The following is a 21,770-nucleotide window of genomic DNA, read 5'->3' as shown; positions in this document are numbered from 1 at the left end:
TTTCACACCTATGAAAAATGTGGCCTCTATCCATGTCTTAGCTAAAGTTATACTTTAGCTCCCCTCTTGACAGGTGGCAGGTTATTAACTTTAACATCTATAAGGCAAAACTTCAGATACACTTTGATTTTTAGGATAGTTAAAGTACAAAATTTTCTGGGTGAGCATAACTATAAAAGGCTGAAACAAGGATATGTAATCTAATAAAAATTTCATGTAATTGGGGGAAGTTGAAAATGTAAGAGTATTGGGGTTTGTCCTTGATTTATATTTTTTTTTTTGTATTCCTTCCAGTTAAACTGATTTCCTCATGTTGTTTCTGGATTACAGCCAGAATCAACTTTGCCTGTTTCTAATCAAATAATGGAGCAGACAATTTACAAATTCTGACTTCAGTTCGCAGTTCCTGGGAGGCTGTGTCTGGACTGAGCCTAGCTGAGGACTGATTCATTTTGACTGGAGGTAAGTTATTATCTGCGCTCTTGACTGGACTGTTACAATGCTGACTTTTTTTTCCCATGAGACTGAATGACAGTCACCACAACTTAAAAGAATAACCATTGGCCTTTCAGAGAGACTGGAATGACTGACAATAAAGGAAGGCCTGCAGTTTGGAGGAGAGCTTCAGAATTTAACTAGCTTCCAGTCTCTTTATATTTTAAGAAAGTTGGATGGGAGTTCAAAGTATAACTTTCCATTTCAGCCTATGAAAGAAAAACCAGAACAGACCACGTTGTGATCTGGGTGTCCCAAATGCTTTTCTTTACTTCAGCTATTTGGAGATCAAATACGTTTAGTTTTTTAAAAATATAAATTCTTAATATAAATAACAAGGATACAGTTATATTCCATTTTCAGAAAATGAGGGCAAGTTTGGAAAAAGCAGCATAGCATAGCAAGAGTCTCTCAGGCTATACTTTTGGGTAAAATTTTAACTGTCTATATGAAGGTTATAGCTCATGTGTGACTTCTAACTTAGAAAGCAGACTGCTTTAAATGACTTTTCACTTCTTTTAAATGTATTGTTTTTCATTGTGTTGAAAGGTTTCCCCCTACCCTCCCTCTACTCCTCCCAGTTCCTCCCCACCTCCCCTCTCATCTGGATCCCCTCCCTTTCTGTCTCGTATTAGAAAACAAACAGGCTTCTAAGGGTTAATATAATATGATAGAACAAAAACTAACATATCTGAGTTGGACAAAACAAACAAACAGAAGGAAAAGAGCCCAAGAGAAGGCACAGGACACAGAGACCCACTTGTTTGCACACAGAGAAGTCCCATAAAAACACTAAAGTGAAAGGTGTATTATGTATGCTAAGGACCTGGTGCGGCCCCATGCAGGTCCTGTGCAAGCTGCCTCAGTCTCTATGAGTTCATACGAGCTTTGATCATTTTGATTTAGAAGGCTCTGTCTTCTTGGTGTCCTCCATCCCCTCTGGCTCTTCCATTCTCTCTGCTTCCCCCTTTTCAGGGTTCCCTGAGCTCTGAGGGGATGGATTTGATGGTGGCATCCCACTTAGGACTGAATGTTCCAAGGTCTCTCACGCTCTGCATGATGTTTGGCTGTGGGTCTCTGCATTTGTTCCCATCTGCTGCAGGAGGAGGCTTCTCTGACCATGGCTGAGCAAGGCACTGATCTGCTTCACTGGCTGGAGTCCCTTTTTTAAAAATTTATTTTATCTTCTATCCTCTCATAATGGCCCATTCAGAACATATCATTTAAAAATTTTTGTATGCTACTAACATACTTTGTGTTTTGATTCTATTCATAAAAGGCATGTACTAACCACAGCACATTTTATTTTTAACGTTAGACATTTTTGCCTTTGTTTAATATAGCATAATTTGTTAGTTTTAAAACTGCGCCATGCGGCAGTGGCACACGCCTTTAATCCCAGCAATTGGGAGGCAGAGCCAGGTGGATCTCTGTGAGTTCGAGGCCAGACTGGTCTACAGAGTGGAAATCCAGGACAAGCATCAAAACTACACGGAGAAACCCTGTCTTGAAAAACCAAAAAACAAACAAGCAAACAACAAAAAAAAACAAAAAACAAAACAAACAATAAAACTGCTAGTCAGAAATAGGGCATGGTGGCACATGCCAGTAACTCAGCATTTGGGAAGCAGAAGGAAGAGGATTATTTTAAATTTGAGTCCAGCCTAGTTGACACTAGAAGTTCCAGGTTAGCCAGAGCTATGAAGTGAGTTCCTCAAAAAAGTCCCACACATAACACCACCCCAACCCTCCACCCCTTGACACACACACACACACACACACACTCTCTCTCTCTCTCTCTCTCTCTCTCTCTCTCTCTCTCTCTCTCTCTCTCTCTCTTACTGGGCAATGAATTAAAATTTACAGCCTTAGAACTATTTATTTAGGTTCCGGGAACTGAACCAAGAGCCTTGGTTCATGCAACACATATTCTACTACTGATCTACATCCCCACCCTCCTTAAAATAATTCATATTGAATAATAGAGGCTATCTAAGAGCAGCTATTTGAAAATAATTTCAAGGGATGATTAATTTTATAATAAATTTAAAGTATTATGATTTATAATTCAAAAATGCCCAAAGCAAAAATACTATAAAAGAAATACAACAGTCATAGCGAATGATAAGAGACAGGGTATTTGATATGATATTAGTATAAACTAGATGTGCAGAACAGAGGATGGTTTACTGTCATAAATAATGAAGACTAGATTTTCATTTAAATTATTTATTTATTTATTTGTGTGTGTGTGTATGTGTGTGTGTGTGTGTGAGAGAGAGAGAGACAGACAGACAGACAGAGGCAGACACACACACACACACAGATGTGATGCATGCAGTTGTGTCTGTGGTTACAGAACAACTTTCTGAGAGTCAGTTTTTTTCCTTCCACCATGAGTCTGGGAGTGGAATAAATTCAGAAAGTAGGTATATTAGTTACTTTTCTATCGCTGTGGTAACATTCCATGACCAAGGCAACTAACGACAGAGTTTATTTGGGCTTCTGGTTCTGGAGTTAGAGTTCATGACTGTAAGGCAGAGGCAGTAGGTATAGCTGGAACAATAAGCTGAGAATTCACATCTGGAAGCACAAACAGGAAGCAGAGAGAGCAAACCTGGAATGGCAAGAGGCTTTGAAACTCCTGAGTTTGTCCCTAGTGACATACTTCCTCCAGCAAGGCCAGACCTTCTAAACCTATCCCAACCAATGCCACCAAGTAGGGACCAACTATTAAACATGCCTGAGACTATAGGGCAACATTCCTCATCTAAACCATCACTCATGGCTTTCTGCAAGTGCTTTTTTCTGCTAAGCCCCTTCCCTGCCCCAAGGACAGATTTTCAAGGAAAACTCTATAATACTCAAAAAAATTCTTCCTTAATGAAGTAGATGTTGGGTAGAATTACAAATCAGGGCACAAAATTTAGAAGACAACATATTCCTCATAATGTGTTTGATAGTCACATTAATATAAACCCTTTGAGAAAGATAATGATATTCTGAAATGTCTTTTTATTTAAAGATCTGCCAGACAAGGGATTGCTTTTGAATTGGTAACACTAGTCCACCAAGAGACAGAAACCTGTCAAAATGTTTTCATTGGCATTTACAATTTTTTTGTTTGTTTGTTATTTATTTTCTATTATCAGCTTGATACAGTACAAATTCTTATCCTAATAGTGAAATGTTTCATTGAGGCTTGCCCAGTAATTGAGTAAAACCAAAACTTATTATAAGCCACAGTCATCCTAGGGTCCCCCCTGCTATGTAGCCTCCCTGGTTCTGTGGGTTGCAGTCTGATTGTTCTTTGCTTTATATCTAGAATCCACTTATGAGTGAGTACATACCATGTTTGTCTTTCTGAGTCTGGGTTACCTCACTCAGGATGATATTTTCTAGTTCCATCCATTTGCCTGCAAATTTCATTCTGTCATTGTTTTTCTTTGCTGAATAGTGCTCCATTTTGTGTATATATATATATCACATTTTCTTAATCCATTCCTCAGTTGATGGGTATCTAGGTTGTTTCAGGTTCTGGCTATTACAAATAGTGCTTCTATGAACATAGTTGAGCATGTATCTTTGTGGTATGACTGAGCATTCCTTGGGTACATGCCCAAGAGTGTTATGGCTGGGTTTTGAGATAGATTGATTCCCAATTTTCTGAGAAACCACCATACTGATTTCCACAATGGTTGTACAAGTTTGCATTCCCACCAACAGTGCAGGAGTGTTCCCTTTGCTCTGCATCCTCTCCAACATTGACTGTCATTACTGGTTTTTTTTTTTTTTTTTTTTTTTTTTGATTTTTCGAGACAGGGTTTCTCTGTGTAGCTTTGCGCCTTTCCTGGAACTCACTTGGTAGCCCAGGCTGGCCTCGAACTCACAGAGATCCGCCTGGCTCTGCCTCCCGAGTGCTGGGATTAAAGGCGTGCGCCACCACCGCCCGGCCTCATTACTGTTTTTGATCATAGCCATTCTGACAGGTGTAAGGTGGTATCTCAGAGTCGTTTTGATTTGCATTTCTCTGATGACCAAGGATGTTGAGCATTTCTTTTTTTTTTTTTTTTTTTTTTTCTTTTCTTTTTTTTTGGTTTTCGAGACAGAGTTTCTCTGTGTAGCTTTGTGCCTTTTCCTGGAACTCACTTGGTAGCCCAGGCTGGCCTCGAACTCACAGAGATCCACCTGCCTCTGCCTCCCGAGTGCTGGGATTAAAGGCGTGTGCCACCACTGCCCAGCTTGAGCATTTCTTTAAATGTCTTTCAGCCATTTGTGATTCTTCTTTTGAGCATTCTCTGTTTAGCTCTTTAGCCCATTTTTCAATACATACTGGATTGTTCAGTATTTTGATGTCTAGTTTCTTGAGTTCGTTATATACTTTTTATTCAATATAGTACTTGAAGTTCTAGCAAGAGCAATAAGACAACAAAAGGAGATCAAAGGGATACAAATTAGAAAGGCAGAAGTCAAACTTTCACTATTTGCAGATGATATGATAGTATACATAAGTGACCCCAAAAATTCTACCAGGGAACTCCTACAGCTGATAAACTCCTTCAGTAAGGTAGCAGGATACAAGATCAACTCAAAAAAATCAATAGCCCTCCTATACACAAATGATAAAAGGGCTGAGAAAGAAGTCAGAGAAACATCACCCTTTACAATAGCCACAAATAATATAAAATACCTTGGGATAACACTAACTAAACAAGTTAAGGACCTTTTTGATAAGAACTTTAAATCTTTAAAGAAAAAAATTGAAGAAGATATCAGAAAATGGAAGGATCTTCCATGCTCATTGATAGGTAGGATTAACATAGTAAAAATGGCAATATTACCAAAAGCAACCTACAGATTCAGTTCAATCTCCATAAAAATCCCAACACAATTCTTCACAGACTTGGAAAGAAAAATACTCAACTTCATATGGTGTTTACAATTTTTTTAAAAGATGTATTTATTTATTATGTATACTGTGTTCTGTCTGCATGTATGCCTGCCCGCCAGAAGAGGGCACCAGATCTCATTACAGATGGTTGTGAACCACCATGTGATTGCTGGGACTTGAACTCAAGTCCTCTGGAAGAGCAGTCAGTGCTCTTGACCTCTGAGCCATCTCTCCAGTCCAGCTTTTACAATTTTTTTGACTAAATATTAATGATAAGCAATATGTCTTTAATTTAGAAAACCTTTTCTTTAATAATTTATTTGTGTGTGTGTGTGTGTGTGTGTGTGTGTAGATATGTGCATGCCTGCATGTATATAAGTCAGAGGATCCCAGAAGTGAAGGCTTTAAGATGTTTTTTGGGTGTTCCTTCTCTCATCATGTAGGTCTGAGGATGGAATGCCTGTCTTCTAGTTTTTTGGCATGCTTTTTTTTTTTTTTTTTTTTTTTTTTTTTTTTTACCATTGAGACATCTTGCTGGTCCCCTAGGCAATATTTATATGTGTTATGTAATATATAATATTAATTATATATGCATATCAAATTATATGTTATATACAAATATATACCAAAGCACTTTTTATTTACCCGATTTTAATTTTTATTTAATGTTTACATTAAAAAAAATTTTTTTATGTGCATTGGTGTTTTGCCTGCCTGTATGGTTGTGTGAACGTGTCGGATCTTCTAGAACTGGAGTTAACTGGAGTGAGCTGTCATGTGGGTGATGGGAATTGAACCTGGGTTCTCTGGAAAAACAGCCAGTGCTCTTAACTGCTGAGCCATCTCTCCAGCCCCCTAATGTTTACATTTTTAAAAAAGCAGTTTAATCAAGTCTATTTTACCCTTCAGTTTAATCAAGTCTATTTTACCGTTCTCTGTACTCTCCTTTCCAATTCCTTCCCTATCCCCCAACCACTATTCTCTCCCACCTTTATGTGCTCTCTATTTTTTAAAATCCACTAACTTTTCCTAAATTTTCTGCCTCTATGTGCAAGGGTGTGGGACCACCTACTTGAGCACAGGAAGCCTCTCAGGGGCCACGTCTGAAGGAAGCTAACTCTCCCCATCAGCCACCCATTGCCAATAGCTAACCAGCTGAAGGTGGGACTTTGTGACTCCCTCTCCCATCCATGCTTGGACTTGGTCTGAACTCATCTTGTGCAGGGTTTGTGCACACAATCATAGGCTCTATGAGTTCATGCGTGTGTGAATGCTCATGTCAAAAAAAATACCATTTCAATGTAGTCATCAACTAACCCTGTCTCTTAGAGTCTTTCCTCTTCCATTATTCCCCTGTAGTCCTTTGTTCCATTGTATGGCATTTTCCCACCCTCCAGAGCTCTGCTACCAGTGGCCCTTTACTGTTTTTTAACATATATGTGCATATATATATATGTATATATATACATATATATGTTTCTGAAGATATAAAAACATACACAGATGAGGGAAAGCATGAGATGTTTATCTTTTAGGGGTCTGGGTTATCTCACACAGAATACTTGTTTCCCACTCCATCCATCTGCTTGCAAATTTTCTCATTCAATTTTTCAATAGCTGAATAATTCCGCTATGCAAATGTATCACATTTGCATTAACCATTCATCGACTGGTGGACATCTGGGCTGCAATGAGCATGGCGAACTCCTATCTTAACATCAGGAGAAGATCCTTTTGGGTATCTGCTCCAGATAGCTGGGTCTTATAGTAGATCTATTGCTAGCTCTTTGAGGAACCTCCTCTCGGGTTTCCACAGTGGCTGCTCCAGTTATACTCCCAGCAGCAGTGAATAAGTGTTCCTCTTTTCAACATTCGTGCCAACATACATTGTCACTCGTTTTCTTTTTCCTCTTTAACTTGGCCATTCTGACTGGAAAAGATGAAACCTCAAAGCAGTTTTAATTTGTATGTCCCCAATGGCTAAGCATGTTGAACACTTAAAAAATGTTTCTTGTCTAAACGTATATTTCACCTTTTGAGTACTCTGTTTAGTTCCATGTTCCATTATTATTTGGGTTGTTTGTTTTCTCAATGTTTCATCTTTTGAGTTCTTTGTACACTCTAAATACTAATTCACTGTCCAATGTGTAGCTGGTAAAGATTTTTCCCTATTCTGTAGATTGCCTCTTCATTCAAATAATCATGGTCTTTGCCATGGCCTTTTAGTTTCATGGGATCCTACTTATCAATTTGATTGCAATGACTTAGCTTCTGGGACCCTATTTAGAAAGTTCTTTCCTGTATCAATGACCTCTATGAGATTGGAGGTATCAGGTCTTATGTTGAGATCCTTGACTGGTGAGAGATAAGGATCCAATTTCATTCCTCTACATGTAGCTACCCAGTTTGACTAACATCATTTGTTAAAGAAAGCATCTTTTCTCAAATGTGAATTGTGGGCCTCTTTATCAAAAAAGGTGTCTGTAGGGGGCTGGGTTTGCATGTGGGTCTTCAACTCTATTCCATTGATCAGTGCCCTTCCCATCCTAGAACCATTTTTATTGACCCCAGGGGAACTGAGAACTTCCCAACTTATAGGTGTGAACTTCAATAATTGTTTAAGTGTTAAATCACTGTGCTCAAACTTTGCTATTCACTAGAATCTCTTGGAAGTCTTCAATCATTCTAGTGCTTACACCTGTAATCCCAGTGTAGGCAGGAAGAGTGCCCCAAATTCAAGGTTAGCCTGGGAAACAGAGTGAGTTCCAAGCCAATCTGGGCTACTACCACCAATAGACATAGAATTTAATCTTTGGACACAAATGTTTTCTTTGTAAAGCTCCTCACTCTGATCCCAGTGAGTAATGAAGTTTAGAAACCACTTATTTTGTTACAAAAAGGTAGAGAAAGTGACTGATAAGAAAGATTAGCCATTATATGTTCTATCACAATAAATGGGCCTATAAATAATGCAGCTCACTCAAGCAGGAATTGTTCATAAAATTTAAGATTATGCAAATAGCTTCTGCCATTAACTTCTAACGTTTTTGAAAAACTCATCATGTGACCACACCTTGAAGTTATTCTGAGTATGAGTGTTGCAGGAATCTTAAAAGTTCTTATTAATAAAATCAAACCCGAGGCGAGTTATTGGGGTCCATGCTGGTAGATCAGAGAGACAGAACAAGCCACAGCTATCTCACCTTGCCAATTCCTCAGCTGGTCCTGTTTCCTCAGACTGGAGGCCTCTGAGTCCTCATCCGGAATGGGTCTCAGTTGAATTGCTGCTCAAAAGCCTGAATGCTTAACCAGCCAAAATCTTAACCAGCCAAATTGCCTCTAGTTTCTGGTCCTCACGCCTTATATATCTTTCTGTTTTCTACCACCACTCCCTGGGATTAAAGGCTGGCTTTCTGGGATTAAAGGCGTGTCACCATGCTTGGCTGTTTCCAATGTGGCCTTGAACTCACAGAGATCCAGAGGGATTTCTATCTCTGGAATGCTAGGATTAAAGGTGTGAGTGCCACCATTTTCTAGCCTTTGTATCTAGTGGCTGTCTGTTCTCTGACCCCAGATAAATTTATTAAGGTACACAATATTTTGGTGAACACAATACCACCACATATGAGCAAAGGTTTTTCAGGTCTGATGTAAAGAGCTTGAGATATAGCTTAGTGGGAGAGAACTTGCCTAGATGCACACGGCTCATGGGTTTGATTTTTAGACCTGAAAAAGGCAATCTCAAGAAGTGGAAGCCAGGCATTTGAGGTAGAAGCAGGAGGGTCTTGAATTTGAAGTCAGCCTGAGCTGCATAATGAGACCTTGGAGAAGAGAGAGAGGAGGGGAGGGGGAGAGAAGAAAGGTGGATGAGAAGGGGGAGTGAGAAGGAGGAGAAACGAGAAACAGCAGCTGTAACATTAACTTTCTCCCACAAATTTAATAAAGTAGAACTTAACATTTTACGTTATCATGATTTCTTACATACATATTAAGAAAAAAATCAAGACAAAGAGTGTTCAGTATTTGGGAACCAGAGTCTGTGAGTTCAAGGCCATCCTGGCATACATAGGGAGTTCCAGCCCAACCAGGGCTACACATAGTGAGACCCTGTCTCAAAACAAACAAAAGAAAGAAAGAAGGAAAGAAAGAAAGAAAGAAAGAAAGAAAGAAAGAAAGAAAGAAAGAAAGAAAGAAAGAAAGAAAGGGAGAAAGGGAGAAAGAGAGAAAGAGAGAAAGAGAGAGAGGAAGGAAGGAGGAGGAGGGAGGAAGGAAGGAAGGAAGGAAGAAAGAGAGAGGAAGGAAGGAAGAAAGAGAGGGAGGAAGGAAGGAAGGAAGGAAGGAAGGAAGGAAGGAAGGAAGGAAGGAAGGAAGGAAGGAAGGAAACAGTGCACAGCAACCTCCTATTATAACTTTCTTCTTCTAAAAATAAAAATAGTCCTCCCCTTAGAAATTCCACATCATTATCTGGTATTTATTTAGCACATGCATGCCCAGATACCTAAAAGAGTTATCTCAGAATTTCTGCAGTATTGTAAGGTGGCTAGGAACCTCCACTTTACAGAACTGGAACACTTTAGTGAGTTCCCTGGAGTCATACAGTTGGACCTGGCTGAGCCAAAATATGGTCCCAGGTCTTTCTTCCTTTTCCTGTCCTTTTCCACACTCTCACAAAGCAACACATTCGAGCCTTGGATGAAACTGGAACCCCTTTGTGTGTCTGTGTTACTGAGCAGGTTCAACTATTTCTAAGCTTTGATGTGGTTGGCTCCCATCGTTCTGTGGGACAGAAGGCTGAGTGGTAAGTAGGGGATGCATTTCTGGGTAACTCTCAGGAGCTCTGGGGCTTTATCTGACCAGTTGAGTCTGGTCTCATGAGGAATTCTTTCCCTTGTAGTTCTTTCAAGTGGGAAGAATGGGGGAGATTCACAGCTTCGTCCTGGTCACCATTGCCCTGATAATGGGCAGGGAAACCTGGGTAAGCCTTTTGTGCAGACTATTATATCTATAAGGCCCACTTAGAGATGGAATTTCTGTTTAATTTCCAAAAAAAACTATATTAACTTGCTGCCAAGGGATGAAAAAGTTCTGTGGAAACATGTGGCACATAGTAACACTTAAACACTTTAAAAATAAAAATTAGGATTTATAACAAATCAGTGAAATATTTTTAAGCTGTTATTTCTTTTTTCACATGATATCAGGCATTCAAAACTAGCCATGGTAGTTAGTATTGGTCTTGGGCCAATATTGGACATAACTGCCATATACTATCACAATTATTTGAAGGTAGTGTCAATGAACTTGTGTCTCCATTTACCTGTCCCAAAGGACAAAAGATTAACTTACTCAAAGTTCTAGGGAAAATGAAATAACTTTCTGTTGGAAATAGTGTTCTGGTATGGGAGTGGGAGGCAAAATCGGATCAAGGGTTTATCCAGATTATTAGCAACATGTATTTTCCATGAACATGAGATGCACATTGCCTTGCAGGCCCTCGAGAATGCCAACTGTTTGCAGGAGCAGGAAAGGCTCAGAGCTCAGGTGTACCAACTTGAGACTCGGGTTAAACAACTACAGACCGTGATCAAACAGCTCGTGCATGAGAAGGAAGTCCAGTTCCTGGATGAAGGACAGGAGGACAATTTCATTGACCTTGGAGGCAAGAGGCAATATGCAGGTCAGAATCGGTTTACCTTATCTTAACTAGCTGTGGCACACATCCACATGGAATGATGGCATTAGGTATTCAGTGACTTTGGGCTTTTTCTTTGTTCCATTTTGTTTTTTTTAGTTTTTATTTTCAACTCAGGATCTCACTATATAGCTTAGGTTGGTCTGGTACTTAACTGTCTTCCTGCCTCAGCCTCCATAAGGGCTGGGATTTCAGGTATATCCCCGCCCCACCCATCACCACCACCCTGAGTGTACTTCACATCTTACTAAAAAGCTATGCCTACTCCAATTATAAGCAGCATAACTCACACCATCAAATTAACTGTCTTCTTCCATATTTTACCCTTTTCTCTCTAGTATGTGCCCAGAGGGTGTTTGATAAGAATACTAAGTATCTGAGGATTCCTGTATCTCAATAAGAAATCAGGATGACAGATTGTTCAATATTCACCTAAAAATGGCAGATTATAATTGAGAATATGTTTAAACTTTGTTTTTATGAGTGTCTTTCCTCCTTATGTGTATGCAGTATTCCCTTCTGTTTATTTTGAGCTGTTGTCTAGTCTTGAAATTCAGAGTGGGGGCAATCCTTCTGCCTCAGCTTCCTGAGTAGCTTGGGTCACAGGTGTGTGCTCCCATGCCTGGGGCTCCCTTCTGAAGCCCACAGTGAAAAATAAATGAATAGAATAAAAGGATAGGGCTGGGTGGTGGTGGTGGTGGCGGCGGCGGCGGCGGCGGCGGCGGCGGCGGCGGCGGCGGCGGCGGCGGCGCACGCCTTTAATCCCAGCACTCGGCAGGCAGAGCCAGGCGGATCTCTGTGAGTTCGAGGCCAGCCTGGGCTAACAAGTTCCAGGAAAGGCGCAAAGCTACACAGAAAAACCCTGTCTCGAAAAACAAAAAAACAAAACCAAAAAAGAAAGAAAGAATAAAAGGATAGGAAAAGAAAAATCCTCATTTTTAAGGAGTAGTTTTCAAATATGTATATTTAATAGTCTGGCATTTTTCCTTTTGAATAGGCCAACATTTATATCCTAGAAATGAAATGATGTTGAACTGTGAGCACAGTATAAATACCACGGCACACATCACCGTTCCCGACAGAAAAATGCCTTTTGGCTTCCTGTACGTGTGAATGGCTTCTGTAAGAGTGAACAGTGATGGTTAGAAACAAAGAGAATGCTGTCTAGAACTCTTTGTTCACAGCTGTCTCTATGCTGCACATCTATGATGAATTCTAACTCCTCTGTTGAATGTTTCTCTGCCTTGATTAGCTGGTCCCTGTGTAAGGTTTGCAAGGATATCCAGTGCATTTGAAACTATATCTTACTATCTGATACGATGGATGTTTCGCCTGTGTGCTATAAACATGCTTGGTGTCCATGGAAGCCAGAAGAGGGAGTCGGTCCCTGGGAACTGGAGTTACAGACAATTGTGAGCTGCCCTGTGGATGCTGGGAATTGAAACCCAGTCCTCTCGAAGAGCAGCCAGTGCTCTTAACTGTTGAGCCATCTCTCCGGGCCCAGCCAGTGCATTTTATCTTCCCATGGACTATCAGAGCTTTGAAACATAGTTGGTCCTCCTGTTTGCAGATGAAAAAAAAATGGGGAATAGATGAGCAAGTATAAACTCAGAAATTTACTGTAACCAAAAGCAGATGTCAAAGACATGCCAATCCTAAGGGAATAAAAACTCCCCATTTTGTGCCTGTAAATGCCTTACTAGGCGGTGTACTACTTTCCCATCACTGAGAAAGCACCTGATGAGAACCGATTTAAAGAAGAAGAGATTTATTTTGGTTTAAGGTTTGAGGGGATCCATTCCATCAAGGCAGGGAAAGCATGGCTGCAGGAGCAGGGGACGCCTGGTCACACTACGGCTGTAGTCAGAAAGCAGGAAGTGAAGAGAAATGAGGTGGGGCTGTAGACGTCAACCCCATCCCTAGCGACCCATTTTCTCCAGCATGGCTCTACCCCCTAAAAGTTCCACTGTCTACCCAAACAGCGTCACTATCTGGGGACCAAGTGCAAAAGGGCCTATGGAGACATTTCACATTTGAACCACATGTGGGATTTAGAGTTGTGCGAACTATAGAATTGACGCTTCGGTAAAATGCCCACGTTCGCCGGAAATCTTCACCCGGGTTCTAATCTCTCTATGCTCAAACCGCTTGCCCTGAACGCCTCACCTTCTTCTGCTCAACTGACTTAGTTGAGGTTTCTGTTGCTGTGGTGAAAGCAATTTGGGGAGGACAGCGTTATTGCAGTCTACAGTTCCTCATCACAGTTCATCCCTGGAAGAAGTCAGGGCAGGAACTCAGGCAGGGCAGGAACCGGGAGGCAGGAGCTGAGACAGAAGCTATGGAGGAGTGCTGCTTACTAGATCACTCCCCATGGCTTTAAAAAAAAAATACCATTCAGGACCACCTGCCTGGAGGTAGCACTGTCCACAATAAGCTGGGCCCTCCCACATCAATCACCAATCAGGAAAGTGCACCAGAGGCATTGCCCTTTGGCCAATCTGGTGGGGACATTTTTCTCAATTGAGGTTTCTTCTTCCCAAATGACCTTTGCTTTGTGTCAGTGTCAAGTTGACATAAAAATAGCCATTGCAAAAGCATCTTGGTATTTAGAAACTCCCTTCTACCCCGCCCCCCAATATGTCCTATGCTCCCCTTTAGAGGTCAGAGAAGGTCAGAGCCATTGGCTTACAGTAGTAAGGATAGGTATAACATAAGGATACCTGGGGCTCCAGAACATGAAGCAGAACGGAGGCTATCTCAGGTTAAACACAAAGGGATAGATAGTTTGAAGAAGTCCCAAGGGAAAAGGCACAGAAATTACATTCTAAGGAGAAAACTACAGAGAATGTTGGTTAAGACAGTAAATGAAGGCAACATCTACAGGGAATCAGACTCTGTGTATGTCCTTGGAAGACAGTGATTCCCTGCCATAGCCACTCATTCAAAGTAGCTGGTGCCCTTCTACAGTGCTAATACTTACCCCAAAATTGAAGGGGCTTGATTTACTCTATTTGCAAGCTAATCAGCTTGCCTGCATGGATCTAGCAGAGGGCTACAGCTCAAGGGTCAGAAGTATTCGTTTCATATTCACATTAATGTCTCTTGTTCTCAAATACCAAGACCCCGTGTGAGCAGTTAATGGGGTCTTGAGTTAATGGGGCTGCATCACAGCTGGACACCCTGAGATTAAGAAACTCTAGTAATTTATAGTGGGTTAAAGGGTGTCTAATCTTCAAAGTAGCTGTTATCTTCATTTTAGTGTACAGCAAACAGAGCAACTGTCTGTCCAGAAGGAGATGTTATCTCGATATCTTTCAAGACTGTCCAAGTGTGCTTTTAAACATAATCTAGAATATAACCTCTATTGGAAAAAATGTGTAGAAATGCAAGTGCCCTATGGGGAATTGTCTACAAACATTGCCTACATTCTACTCCAGGCTAATGAATGAAGCATCACTGCAGGCCAGTAAATAATTTATGAATTGTCTGATGGATGTGGATGATACTGTTTAAGGACAGAACCAGGTCAGACTTCTTACCATATTTCCTTCCATAGACTGAGATGGGACAAGATTGTTTGGAGTCACCAAGTAAATGTTCTGTCTTTTGGGTTAATAGTGTATTCTTCATGGTACCCTTTTCATTGGTTGAAGTTTCAGGGCTTGACTGTAATGTGGTCAGGTATTTATCCTGAAACTTTTGCTATGGTTAGTAGGTCCAAGAGCTGTAGTTTTTGGTTTTTTTTCTCTTTGGGGGCTTGCCACCCAGCTCCCAAATAAACACATAGAGATTTATTCTTACTTATTAATTCCCAGCCCTAGCTTGGCTTGTTTCTAGCCAGCTTTTCTAACTTAAATTATCCTGTTTCTCTTTAACTACATTTTGCCTCTGGGCTTGTTACCTTTCTTTATTCTATATGTTTTTCTATCTTTCTTACTCTGACTGGCTGGCTGGCTGGGTGACTGGCCCCAGCTTCCCCCCCTCCTTCTCCATTTCTCGCTCCTCCCTCTTCTTCCCAAGATTTCTCCTCCTATTTATTCTCTCTGCCTGGTAGTCCCACCTATTTCTGTCTCCTGCCAAGCTAATGTTGTCTAAAGAACGAATAGTAGGAGTCAGCTCAGGGGGAAGAGTAGAACCAAGGAGTTAAGAGCAGAGGAAAGAGGCTCGCGAAAACCTCAGAGGTTCAGGAGGAATGGATGCTATTGAGAAATTGACATAAACTTAGTGTGCTCGCTTGAACATGCAAAGCAGAAGCATTTAGCATCAGAAAATGGACAAAGTCTGGTTCTGACAGGAGGTTTTTGTTTGTTTGTTTGTTTAATTTTTGCATGTTTTCCACTTATTCATCCTGTCAGTCTCAAAGTTTGTATTCTTTAACCAGTATCTCCACAGCCCCTCATGTAGCTTGAGTTTTCCTGCCTTGCCCACAGTCAGGACAAATCTCTGTCACCCGCCAGTCCCACAGCCGCTCAGACCCAACCAAGTAAACACAGAGACTTATATTGCTTACAAACTGTATGGCCGTGGCAGGCTTCTTGTTAACTATTCTTATATCTTAAAGTAACGCATTTCTACAAATCTATACCTCGCCACGTGGCTGGTGGCTTATCGGCGTCTTCACATGCTGCTGGTCATGGCAGTGGCTGCAGCCAGTCCTTTTGTCTTCCTGTCCTTTTATTTCTCCTCTCTGTTAGTCCCGCCTATCCTTCCTGCCTAGCCACAGCCGATCAGGTTTTATTTATTGATCAATCAGAACAACTTGACATACAGACCATCCCCCAGCACAGCCAAGTGCAGACCATCTCACACACCTGCACTCAGGCCCATGGTCCTAATCATCCTCTATATGGACCTGCTGGGTAACGCCACAAGGAACCCAAGAAGGGCTCCCACAGGACATACATTAACATCCCACAGCACCCTCACCTCAGTTTTTGGTAATCACTGTTTTCTTTACTTCTATGTCAACTTTTAGAAGTCCTGTCTTAGAGTTTCTGTTGCTATGAAAAAGACACCATGACCACAGCAACTCTTATAAAGGAAAACATTTAGTTGGGGCTGGCTTACAGGTCAGAGGTTCAGTCCATTGCCATCATGGAAGCAAGGCAGCACGCAGGCAGACATCGTGCTGGACAGGCAACTGAGAGTTCTACATCTGGATAGACAGACAGAAGGAAGAGAGTGAGACACTGGGCCTGACTTGAGCACCTAACACCTCAAAGCCCACTCCCCATGACACACTTCCTCCAACAAGGCCACACTTCCAATAGTGCCACTCCCTATGGGACTATGGGGGTCCTTTTCAAACCATGACAGGTCCCTCGTACACACACACACCCCAAAATAAACCCAGTGAGATCATTCAGAATTTGTCTTTCTGTGCTTGATTTATTTCATTTGATGTAATGTCCTCCAGAATCATTTACCTTGATGAAATAGCAGGATTTCTTTCCCTAATTTAAAAGCTAAATATTGGGCTGGAGAGATGGCTCAGTGGTTAAGAGGACCCAGAATCAATTCCCAGTACCCACATGGCAGCTCACAGCTGTCTGTAACTCCAGTTCCAGGGGATCTGACACCTTCACATAGACATATATGCAGGCAAAACACCAATACACATAAAATAAAAATAAATGAATTATTAAAAAGAAGCTAGATATTATTCAATTTCTACCTATACTAAGTTCTCTTCATCTACTCATGCACTGGTAGACTAAGGTTGATTCTATTTCTTGGCTGTTGTGAATAATAACACAACGAACATGGGAGTGCATATATCTTTTCCACAGAGTTATTTCATTTCCTTTATGTGTTCCCATGAGTAAGATGGTTGGATCATGCAGCAGTTCTGCTAAATCTTTCTGATCCCTTATGTACCACATCCACAAAGCCACTGAACAACAGGAGTCAGCTCAGGGAGCAAAGGTAGGATAGAGATGACATTGAGGACGGGTGGAGGAAAACGCTTTTGGACAGTCCCAAAGGCTCAGGGAAGGATGTTATCAAAAAAGTGAGATGCTACGTGAGTCGCTTTACCACACTTCTCATTGTCACTATCGCAGCCTCTGCTGTCCCACTGCAAAGTTTCATTGACATCAGAGATCCCCGTAGACACGGCTTTGGAGTCAGTTATATCACCATGTTCTGCTGTCTTGGGATGATTTTCAGATTTTTAAAATTTAGAAGAGAAAATGGAAACATCATTGTTACTTCCTCTCTGGCCTGAAAGTCTATGGATCCAAATTTAGCTTCCTCTTCTAGAATTAGGTTAATGTCTAATGACTGTCTGTCATTGACTGGCCACCAGTTGACCACAGATTTAGGCAATGTGTAACAGGAGGTGGTAATCATTCTTGGTCGATTTGGCTTTTTTTTTTTTTTTTTTTTTTTTTTTTAAAGATTTATTTATCATGTATACAGTGTTCTGCCTGAATGTTTGCCTGCCGGCCAGAAGAGGGCACCAGATGTCATTACAGATGGTTGTGAGCCACCATGTGGTTGCTAGGAATTGAATTCAGGACCTTTAGAAGAGCAGCCAGTGCTCTTAACCGCTGAGCCATCTCTTCAGCTCCAATTTGGCTTTTGACTAGGTGCTACAATGGAAGAGTTTTAGCTCCCTGATCTCAAGGGCAAGCAGTTGATTGATGTAAATGAAGAACTGTTATCCTAAGTTCTAAACTCAGCTCAAGATTTTGGTCGGGATTGAGCTCTACTACTTCTAGGTACATAGCAGAAGGAATCAACACAGATATACTAGTAGGGATACCTGCATCTGTGTGTACCATAACCCTAACCATAACACCCAAGTTATGGAATTAGTCTAGGTTCCCATCAACAGATTAATAGTATGTGTGTGTGTGTGTGTGTGTGTGTGTGTGTGTGTGTGTGTGTACATATACACACAGAGAATGGATTTTTTTCATCCATAAATAAGAACAAAGTCATGTCAGTCACAGAAGAATTGATGGATCTGAAGATCATCCAGTTCAGGAAAATAAGTCAGATTCAGAAAGACAGACTGTGTATCTTCTCTCAGATGCATAATCTAGAAGTAAAAAGATAGGCATGTAGAAGGGGGGGGGTGTTATCTAGTAGAAGACAGGTGGAGGGGAGAAGAAATTTAGGTGCATATGATCAAAATTTACCACATGAATGTATATGTGAAATATAATAAGAGATTTGAATGTCCATGCAAATACTATGCAAGCTGCTCTTCAACCCACACACAAGGGTCAGATAATGGCGGCAGGCAGAGGTCAGAGACTTGGCACAGGTTTTGTGTAGCCAGTCAAGAGAAGACTGGGGTGTAGGTGCTAAAAATGGGAGTGCTGGGGAGCAGATCCTGGGAAACAACAGGTACTAAGGAATAAAGCAAGAAACCAGTTACTAGAAAGTGAAAATGAAAATGCCAAGGTCAGAGCAGGATCGACTGTGCAAATAGGAGTAAGATAGATAAGTTATGTGTGATAGGTTGTATGGGTGTGTGTTGTGATGATAAGATGAATAGTGGATATTCAAATTGACTGTTTCTGGATATGACAACTAAAGCAAATCTAGCAGTCAGTATATCTGCATTTAATATTCTTCATATATGGTCCAGACATGAAGTAAAAGAATAAAATTTGGCCGGGCGGTGGTGGCGCACGCCTTTTATCCCAGCACTCGGGAGGCAGAGCCAGGCGGATCTCTGTGAGTTCGAGGCCAGCCTGGACTACCAAGTGAGTTCCAGGAAAAGGCTCAAAGCTACGCAGAGAAATCCTGTTTTGAAAAACCAAAAAAAAAAAAAAAAAAAAAAAAAGTAAAGAAAAGAAAAGAAAGAAAAAAAAAGAATAAAATTTGAAATATAGATATAGTTTGATTATACTTTGTTTTTTAACATAGTTGCAAGGGCTGACTCACAATAAATATACAATACAAATTTTAATAAAAATGTAATATGGGGCTGGAGAGATGGCTCAGTAGTTATGAGTGCTCTCTTCGACAGAGAATTTGGGTTCAATTCTCAGCACCCACATGGTGGCTCATGTCTGTTTGTTCATAGTTTCAATTCTAAGGAATGGGATGACCTCCATAGGCACCAGGCACACACATAGTACACATGCATACCCATACACACATTAAATAAATCCTTAAAATTAATTTTAAAATGTAAATATAACAAACATATTCAATGTAATATCATATAAAACAATTGATATTGTGCTCTCATCAAAGATTATATTTTTGGTGTCCTTAAATTTAAAAAAGTCTTTTCATGCATACGATTTGCATAAATTAGATGTCTTTGTTCTTATTTTTAAGTCACTATACTGTTACTAAATTAGTAATTTCCCTGAATTATAATTCATCACATGCTAGCAAACATCTAATTACATACAACCTAGTAATTTTTGCAAATAATGAATAAATCACATATGTGTATAGCATATAATTAAACTATCTTTTTTAAGCACATGGGGGATAATGACCTGTGAATTAAAAGTTATTGTATCAAATGCACATTCATTGGTAACAATTGCAACACATTTGTTTGACTGATGACACCTGCCGCTCTACATTGACGTCTATAGAAGCCTCTGGTTTTTGGGGCAGTTTCTCGAGGAAGTTTGGGTAGTGAGTGGTTAAGGTGTATTCTTAGACACCTGGCAGAAACTCTAACGGTCCTTTTGCTATCCTTGGGCCCTGGACAAATTACTTAACCACTCTCTGTCTCATGTTCCTCCACATAAAATGGGAATGACAAACCTTTTTTATTTCTTTTAAGGATTGAATGAGTTAAGATTTTAAACATAACATTTGGTCTAAAGAAATAATGTTATGCCGGGCAGTGGTGGTGCACTCCTTTAGTCCCCACACTAGGGAGGCAGAGGCAAGCAGTTCTCTGTGAGTTCAAGGTCAGCCTGGTCTACAAATTGAGTTCCAGGACAGCCAGGACTGTTAAACAGAGAAACCCTGTCTTGAAAACAAAAACAAAAACAAAAACAAACAAGCAAACAAAAAAAAAACACAGAAAGAAAGAAAAAAGGAAAGAATACCCATGGATACTACTCTGCCCTTTGCTTTAGAGGAAAGGGCCCACTCAGTCTATGTTACAAGAACGTTGCAATCCCCAATGAGCCAGTATCTTTTCTCCTTCTTCCTTTTCTTCTTCTGTCACCTTGCAGTGAGGATGACTGTGGTGAGGCTAGTTCTGGCATGTCCCAGAATGCTCTGTAGACTGGTAGGTGACCTCTGTTGCTAGCCGTTAAAAACAATTAAGACTGTGAGATACTCCAGGAACGATGGTGCATGTCTATAAACCCAGCACTAAGAAAACTAAGGCAGGTTAGGAGGTTAAGGATAAACAAACAGTCTAGCGAAAAACAGGACCGCCTGCAATAGATAGTCATACTCTCTCAAAAACCAAACCAAAACAGCAACATGATTTCTGGGGGAAAGGGAGTCCTTTTCAGTCTTGAGCTTCAGCCGCTAGTCTGAGGCATGAAAAAAAAAATGCTCTAGCTGGGATGTTACTTTATGAAGCTTAAACACACAGTCTTCCTTAAGTGCCTTGCGTTCTGTACAAACTACTCATGTCACCGAGTGTAATGCAGTGTTTGACACTAGTAGCATGTGAGCCTTCAAACATCTTTACCTTAAAAAAGTCCTACAAAGGGCTGGAACATGGCTCAGTGCTTAAGGGAACATACTGTTCTTGAAAAGGACCCGAGTTTGGTGCCCAGCACTCACAACTGCCTATAACTCCAGCTACAGGGGATCCAATATCCTCTTCTGGCCTATACTTATTCACTCATGCATACACACACATACACACACACACACACACACACACACACACACACACACCCGCCACAGATGTACATATGATTTTAAAAACTAGGTAAAATATTTTAAAAGTCTTACTGGTTTGCATCTTCTCCAACCTGTCCTCTTCTGCCTGTGGGCCAGTGGATTGAGTGGGTTGACATGCTTCAAACAAAATATTTAGTTGATACTTTTAAAATTCTTTTTCTTTTTTTTTTGTTTTTTCTTTTTTTCTTTTCTTTCTTTCTTTTTTCTTTTTTGGTTTTTTGAGACAGGGTTTCTCTGTGTCACTTTGGAGCCTGTCCTGAATCTCTCTCTGTAGACCAGGCTGGCCTCAAACTCACAGAGATCCGCTTGGCTCTGCCTCCTAAGTGCTGGGATTAAAGACGTGCACCACCACTGCCCGGCATCTGATCTCCTGGGGCTGAAGTTACAGATGTTTGTGAGTCATCATATGGGTGCTGGGAATGAACTGGGGAATGAACTGCAAGAGCACTAAATGCTCTTAACTGTTGAGCCATCTCTCTAGCCCCACTACTTTATATTTTAATCTCTACTTTGATCAAACTTTCTGCTATTTCTGCTATCACAGTTTAAGCCATGACTTTCCCATGACAAGCTCCTAAATTGCTCTTTATAAGCTGTTTGCTTTTTAAATGTGTATTTATTGACTTTTTTATCTGCTTTTTTTTTTCTTTTCTGGGGGTGGGTTGTTTGTTTGTTTGTTTGGTTTTCTTCCATTAAAAGCTCTCCTGGGGATGCTTAGTTGTGTTTGGCACTTTCTTCTGGAGAGAAAGAAATTTATAAAACAAAAACTGAAAGATGGCATGAAATAAAAACAAACAGAAAGTGTTGGCATAAATCCCCGTATTCATGAAGTTTTTCTAA

General features: G+C 40.6%; 1 protein-coding gene across 5 annotated transcripts in view; it reads left to right on the top strand.

Annotated features, from left to right (window-relative positions):
• Fgl1 (fibrinogen like 1) overlaps nucleotides 1–21,770 on the top strand; it is a 35,444-nt gene that overhangs the window by 466 nt on the left and 13,208 nt on the right. The window contains exons 2-5 of one of the 5 annotated variants that reach the window (XM_037211696.1): nucleotides 397–462; nucleotides 10,120–10,184; nucleotides 10,281–10,361; nucleotides 10,877–11,063. In XM_037211696.1, the coding sequence (XP_037067591.1) occupies nucleotides 10,299–10,361; nucleotides 10,877–11,063 (250 nt within the window). In that variant the 5' untranslated portion in view covers nucleotides 397–462; nucleotides 10,120–10,184; nucleotides 10,281–10,298. Of the gene's footprint in view, nucleotides 1–294; nucleotides 463–10,119; nucleotides 10,185–10,280; nucleotides 10,362–10,876; nucleotides 11,064–21,770 lie in introns of all 5 variants that reach the window. The other 4 variants (XM_037211695.1, XM_037211694.1, XM_028872383.2 and 1 more) reach the window with 4 other exon arrangements.

Source organism: Peromyscus leucopus, chromosome 17 (assembly GCF_004664715.2).
Source record: "Peromyscus leucopus breed LL Stock chromosome 17, UCI_PerLeu_2.1, whole genome shotgun sequence".
NCBI classification, from domain to species: domain Eukaryota; kingdom Metazoa; phylum Chordata; class Mammalia; order Rodentia; family Cricetidae; genus Peromyscus; species Peromyscus leucopus.
Note: the sequence above shows the minus strand (reverse complement) of the source record. Positions and strands in the feature narration are given on the sequence as shown.